At 45.8% G+C, this 7,271-nt stretch overlaps 1 protein-coding gene across 4 annotated transcripts in view; it reads right to left on the bottom strand.

Moving 5' to 3' along the window:
* Positions 1-2,692, bottom strand: part of TUBGCP6 (tubulin gamma complex component 6) — a 29,538-nt gene extending 26,846 nt beyond the window's left edge. For all 4 annotated transcript variants that reach the window (XM_068402296.1, XM_068402297.1, XM_068402295.1 and 1 more), the window contains exons 1-2: positions 2,612-2,692; positions 1,051-1,858 (exon numbers count right to left, since the gene is read on the bottom strand). In XM_068402296.1, coding sequence (XP_068258397.1) covers positions 1,051-1,797 — 747 coding nt within the window. In that variant the 5' untranslated portion in view covers positions 1,798-1,858; positions 2,612-2,692. The remainder of the gene's footprint in view (positions 1-1,050; positions 1,859-2,611) is intronic.
* Between the last annotated feature and the right edge of the window lie 4,579 nt (positions 2,693-7,271).

The raw sequence follows: 7,271 nt of genomic DNA on the forward strand, positions 1-7,271 counted from the left end.
GTGTATATGCCACATCCTCTACTTCCACTCAACAGGAGTTGGATGTGCAGAATAGTACTCAGTTTTACTAGAAGACAATCACACCCACATAAAAAGCAGCATGTTCTTCAAGAACTCGCCAATTCTCCAGTCTGATGGAAAGAGTACAGCACTTACTCAAAAAGATTCTGCCTCCCCTAAGTTACGACTTACATCCATAATGTGCACATCGAATGGCACAAGGGTTTTCTTTTTTTATTTGTATTTTTTTGTATTTTCTTTCGAGCTTCAGTTAAGACCCTGAGTTAAGGGAACTGCAGCAGCTATCCATATGGTAAGTAGAAGGAACAAAGTAAGGATTAAAAGTACAGAAGTATAAAAAGCCTACCTACACACAGCAAAAATGGAAAGAAAGAAAAAAAAAAACACCCCAAGAAGTTTATCTAGTACCTCTACGAGAATAAAACACAGCAAAAATAAACAGAATGGACAGCAAAAGGGGAAAAAAATGATACAGTAGAAACTGCACACACTGAAAAGGTAAAAGGACAGTGGGAACTAGGAGGTTCAATTAAATACAATAACCAAAAAAAAAGTTTTAAGATACAAGCCAAGAAGAAAATACAGGTAGTGAGGTAATGTAATCTGAACAGCAAAGCACATCCATTAGACAGGAATGCTTATGCAGTCAGGCTGAACAATAAACAAGTAAGCAACAACGCAAAGGAGTTCAACATACAAAGCAGGCAAAAATACAAGCAAAAGATTGCTAGGGTGGGGAAGGCACAGATACAGCTGATGGCTTAACTTCATAAAGCCTATGGCCACACGATGTTTTTTTTTTTTACACAGTTATAGGACAAGACCAAGGTTTTCATTATCATACTTCTCTGTATCCAAAAAAGCTTCTCTGGTTCTCAGCAAAGAAAAGGATCCCTGCTCCATCTTAAATTCCAACACTGTATGCTTCTATTACAAATTAAATGACTACCTGTATTTTAAACTACAGTTTCAAAGTGGCGTATTGAAAGCATGCATACACTCTTAAGTCCAAAACAAATGATACCATACTTTAATTGCAAGTCCAGACAAATCCGCATTGTCAGGCACTGGTGGTAAATCCAACTTGATGTCCATATCATACGTACGGCTATGGACAAGAGCACCGAAGAGTGAGACCCGCGTTTCTTTCTCAAACTTGTCACCAGCAGGATAGTTCTGTGAGAACAACCCTATGGCAGGGAGTCCAGTGCCAGGGGCGGCCTCCATTATCTGAAGTGTCTTTTGAATTGTGTCGTTGAACTGACATTCTTCGTTTGTTATTAGAGATTGTATATCAGCTTCAAACACACTTACATCATAATAATCATAACCCTGATATTTGACATTCCTCCCAACATATTTGTTGTTCAGAAAATAGTCCTTTTTTTGTGGTACAAGCTGGGGAGGACCTGTTCCAGAAAGCTGTACTAAGAGATCCAAGACAGAATTAACTTCAGTAAATGGTAAGCATTCAGCTGTTTCCAGTTCCTCCACAAGACTCTCCAGTCTATCCGCTTGCGCACCGAGGCCACCAACTCTCAAGTTGAAAGACAGCATCAAAATTTTGTTTTTCACTGGAAGTGTGGAAATGTTTGATTGCAGCTTATGAGCCTCATCTTGAAAAAGGTTTATGAACAGGGCGTTATAAGCAACCCTTTTCAGATTTTGCTTAGCCCTTCTCTTGCTGATCTTTTGCCTGCCTAGGTGGACGTTCCATGGCAAACCTGTCAAGTGTGCTTCACACAAATCATTGAACAACTGCGTAATGCTCTCCATTTCAAACCAAATTGTCAGGTCACAGCAGTTACAGTCTGGGTCTCTGGTTTCACGTGAAGACCTGAAAAATATCAGGAAAAGGAAGAAACGCTCTTGTGTACGAGAAATTGATGACTATAACTTAAACTGAGATAGCCCAAAATGAGAGAGAAGAAAACTGACCTAGCGCATATTTAGGACACGAGCTATAAAAATAACACCATGCCTTTGATCACAAGCAAAGCGAAGGTGGTGCAATCTTAATTCCAGATTCCTAATTTCGCTCGGCAGACTGAAATAGAGCAGAAAAGACTGTCCTGATCTAACACAGGATTCATGCGCGAACACCTCCAGCAGCTTTACCACTCCAGCATTCCTCAGGAGCCACCCGCCACCTCCCTCCCACCCGCGCAGTGCCCTCAGCAGAAGCCGCGGGGCCGCGAAGAGAGCGGGCGAGAAGATGCAGGCGAGAAGATGCTGGTGCTGGCGGTGCCGGGCAGCGCAGGGCCGGCCTGCACGACCCCCGCCATCCCTGCGGAGGCTCCAGAGCACCCACCGGAAAGGTGCGGGGGTGCCAGCGCCACCCCGGCGGCGCTCCCAGCGGCGGGGCTTACCCTAAGCATCAAGCCGGGCCTGGCCCTTCCACACCCGAGAAACGCCCGCCAGCCGCCCTCCCCTCGCCCCCGGCCGGGGCACGCCGACAGCACCAGCGCCATCCCCTGCACAACCCCGCACCCCGCGGGGCTGCCCCGCCACCCCCAGTCCCTGCCGCCTCTCTCCCGCCCGGGGTGGGGGGGTGAGGGCCCGCCGCAGGCCCCCCCCCACCTTGCCCTACCTGGGGCGGCTCCCCCGGGCCGGGCGGCAGTAGGACTCCGCGGCCGCCTCCTCCCTTCAGCGCGGGCCGCCGCGCACGGCGCTGCCGACGTCACGCGAACGCGACGGGCCGCGGGGCGGGGGATGGCGGCGGGCGGCTGCGCTGCCCGGGGCTGCCCTGCCCGGGAGCGAGCCCGAGGGGCAGCGGCTGCGTGCCGTGGTCCCGAAAATGGCGGGGGTGCACGGGCAGGCAGGGGCGGGGGGCACCAAGGCCCGCGGGCCCTCGCAGCCCCGCGGTGGTACCGCCGCGTCCCGGGGCAGCAGTACTGCCGCGCCTCGCGCCCGCCGTCACCGCGGGGTGGTTTGAACGCCGACACATAAAACGGCGATTTAAACACGTCACGATTTTTAAGCCATTCCCGTGATACTTCCTCTTAACGTCGTCACTCAGTTTACAAAAAATAACACGCTATTGCCAGAAAGCAATAAAGCACGCTTGTGTCGTGCCCCGATCCGCAGAACGTAACTCCGCGGTCTTCTGACAGTATCTGCACAGCTTCATTCTACCAAGAGCACACGGTTTTTCTCTTAATTCATGTTTTAATAAATTTGATGAAGATCTTAGAAAAATACATATCAAAATACAAGACTGGTGTCACTCAAACACTGGCTGTAGAAATTCAGTTGAACGAAGGCAGGTAAAATGGAATGAGCTGAGAGACTTCTGAGGAAATGCTTTTTCCTGGAAAACGCTTGACGCATGGAATCAAACTCTACAGAGAGCTCACAGAGAGTTATAAAGCAGGTATGTTTATTGCAGCGCTGGGTGCACGGGGGGATTCTTTCGCAAGATCTTTATAACACACTTTCTTTTATTAAAGTTCCCTTAAAATATTTTCCTGTTTCTATTGCATGTCTGATTTTATTGCTTTTCCATTTTCCATAATCATCAGCTGTTTTCCTACGACACCAAGAGGCACACTGAGTTAATAAACACATTGATATACACGTCACCAAGATGATTATGATAATAAGGATAGCAGCTGTGAAAATTTGTTTAATCCAAGTTAAGTTTGGCAACCAATTTGTTAGTCAGGACCAACAAATCCAGTCCTTGTTTTTCGTTAATATTGTGGGTTAGCTGTTTCAAATTTTATATTTTATTCTCTATCAGCCTTGAGTTGTCTGTTAGGTTGAAGCAGCACATGCCTTTGAATTCTTCACACCCGTGATTATGACGAAGCAACAAATAATCTATGGCCGCTCTGTTTTCTAAAGTGGCTTGCCTTATTTGGCTCAACTCTTCTTGTATAGCTGAAAGCGCCTGAGAGGTATAATTGATATTTTTCACTAAAGCACAAGCCAGTCGCTTTATTACGTGGAAATTCATAGCAACCCCTACTCCTGGGGCTATAAACGCAGCTGCTGATATTTCTTCAGGACTATAGAGTGTTATTGCTGCGTCACATTCTTCACTCAATGACTGAACTGACCTCTTGGACCTAATTTCCTGTCCGGTAATATCAGCTAGCCTGTATAGTTGGGGAACTAATCTTCCCAGAGAACAAGGACCTCCGGTACTATTAGCCGGGATATAAGTGTAAGCCATTCCACCACACAATAGAAACCACCCTTGAGGTAATATCACATGTTTGTGACTGGTTGACATATTGTACGTCTGATTGCAACGTAATGTAGTTTTGGATCTAGATAAATTCATACAGTCTTTAGGACAATTAACAAACTTCATACAACTCTCAGCTGGAAATGAGTTTCCCGTTCTAACTTTGAACATTTTTGTATTAAACTCTTGGCTAACATTTCCCAAAGCCTCTATTGTGGTTTCATTATATTGCAGGCTATCTCCTGCTATGCCCCAACACAATGTTTCCCCATTTGGAAGTCTGACTTGGTTTTGCAGACAAGTTTTATTATTACTGACTTCCCACTGTGTAATTTCTCCAGTTGGGCTTGTGCTATTATATGGGAAGTTATACTGTCTCAGGGTTTTCAGAGGGGTTGGGACTCCAACAAGACAAGAAGAGAATGCTTTGCTAACAGAGTTACCAGACTGTAAACAGAAATTAGAAGTATTGACTACTTTAGTGGCCAATTGCTCCCATAGATTTCCTTCTGGGTCCCAGATGGGAAGTTCATATGCATGCCTTTCTGGTTCTAGGCTCCTTCTCAGCCTCTGTTCTCTGTTTCTGTGCCATTGAAGGGAGTTTGCTAAATTAATCAAGAAAAGGGTTAGGCAGAAATGATCTATATAGTGCATGGTATAAATTTAAAGATCCTACAATTTCTATTTGAATAAACAAAAAATACACGGGTTTACGTGGCCCGATTGATTTTTATCGTCGAGGGTCCTTCAGAAGTAATTTTCCAGAGTCCTTCTGGGGCTTTTTTCACTCAATAATGAATCCACGCAGGTTGTTCCCTGATCTTGATTGCAGTGAAGGTTGTTAGCAGCACCTGGAAAGGCCCTTCCCACTTCGGCTCCAGTGGAGAATCTGAAAGAGATCTGATATATACATAATCCCCAGGCTTGACATTATGTATAGGTCCATCAAGACCTCGGGCTCTAGTTCCCAAAACTAGCTTTTCTATTCCCCTAAGTTGTTTTTGCAAGCTTATTATGTAATCAGTCAATATCCCATTCCCGATTTGGGTTGATATTCCTGCTTGTACAATGTAGGGTCTCCCATACATTATTTCAAAAGAGCTTAGCCCTTCCTTGGTTCTGGGCTTAGTTCTAATTCTTAGGAGTGCCAAGGGTAACAACTGGGGCCAAGACAAACCGGCTTCTTGACCCAATTTTACAATTTGCAACTTAATTAGGTGGTTCATTTTTCCTACTTGACCACTTGATTGTGGGTTGTATGGCGTGTGCAATTGCCAATCTATCCCCAAAAGCCTACTAACTTGTTGGATGACTTTTGGTCACACCTACAGGATCACTTCGGTAGCCTTTTGGAGCTTTGGTAGCTTTTGTGGAGCTGTTAATCCACACCTTCTTTGGTATTCGGGATTATTTCGGAGAGTAAAAAAACATATCTGCATATGTGACTTCATCCCACTTTCCTTCCCTCCTTAAAAATAACATTAGTTGTAATAAGGTATTGTAGTTCAGTTAGTTCAGTGTTCCATTAAAAGGCCATTTCTCTCCATCTTCCTGTTTATATAGGGGCCACCACTGATTACAATACTTTATTAAAGTCTTTTTATTCACGCTCCTGACTGGAGGGCCTCTTGTCTCCTAAAATACAGCCCAGAGGGCTCTTCTTTAATATTCCTCCACCTTGCTTATTTCCCATTGTAACTGTTAACTATTCTTCCCTTTTTACTGACCAAGAAATACGTACTGGTTAAACTGACAACAGTAATACCGGACCCAAGGCAAGAGATGCAGAGGAGTGCTCGCCCTACAGTGGATACACCTGAAGTCGAGGCAGTCCTTTAAATAAAATTCCTGCCTTCCGTTTAGAGAAATAATGTACTTACTACAATTTAAGCACTTAGCGCGAACAAACAGGCGACAGCGGTGACAAAGTGGGCAGGCGCTTGTGCCCACCCCACGCTGAGGGCTAAGGTATTACTTTGCTTTGCGTCCCCTCCCATACGATAGTGGTGACTTTATATTCATCCCTTCACCATACAAGTCTCACTGATTCTTTAAACTTTCTAAATTCCCGCAGACTACCCGCTTAAGGTCGCAATCAATCCTGTTCCAGTCAGACCATTTCTCACATTGATCACACCCAAACGTTCTGGTTGCAACCAAAGCACTTAAAAATAAAAATTGGGTTACATGAAAAATCCTCAGGTCCGTGTATAGGACACCAGGAAATAAGACTTGGTTCGGGTAACCCTGTTCCAGGGTCTGTCATTCGCTTTGCTCGTCTCCTGCCGCTCTCCTCGCGGAGAACATGGAACCGTGGATCAGAACTCCACGCTCGCTCTGCAGCTGTGCTGCGTCTCACTCATACAACGCAGACACTCAGTCACATAAAAGGGCCCGTTGCGTTTCTCACTCACACCACAAAATATGCCAGTTAAAACATTATTCTCTTGTATAGCGTAAATCATAAACCATTCACCGTTTGCCACAGGTCCACACCAAACAGTATAGCTTACATCGTAATACACAGTACCGGATTTTTACAGCAGATGATAATTACTATTAGAATGCCACATACAAATTCTGCCACCACGGCCAGGAAAACCCAATTTATCATTACTTTCTGGGTGCAGAATCGATACCAAGCTTACCCTACTACAGGATTCCGGGTATGTTACCTTATCCGGGTACATTACCCTACTTCCCAGGAAAAGGGGAGGGGTTGGGATTCCAGGTATAAGCTGGTACAAGACTCATCCTACTATTTATGGGGACTCAAACCCCACCCACCCAGGGGCGAGCTCCAATGCTCTTTACCTCATGTAGGACGTGTCCTCACAACTTACAGGTATCCCCTTACTTAATCACAACATACCTGGTCTGCCAGTGATGGTCCCTGTCTGTCCCCGCGGTGATCTGGGTGCGTGGGGAGTCCTCCCGAGAAATCTCGGGAGCGCCCAGGGGGTCTCAGAGGACCTCAGCAGGTTCCGTAGCCAGACAGAGAGGGTCCCACCTGGGTCACCAAACTGATGCATGGAATCAAACTCTACAACTCACAGAG

Source organism: Nyctibius grandis, chromosome 5, assembly GCF_013368605.1.
Source record: "Nyctibius grandis isolate bNycGra1 chromosome 5, bNycGra1.pri, whole genome shotgun sequence".
Lineage (NCBI taxonomy): Eukaryota > Metazoa > Chordata > Aves > Nyctibiiformes > Nyctibiidae > Nyctibius > Nyctibius grandis.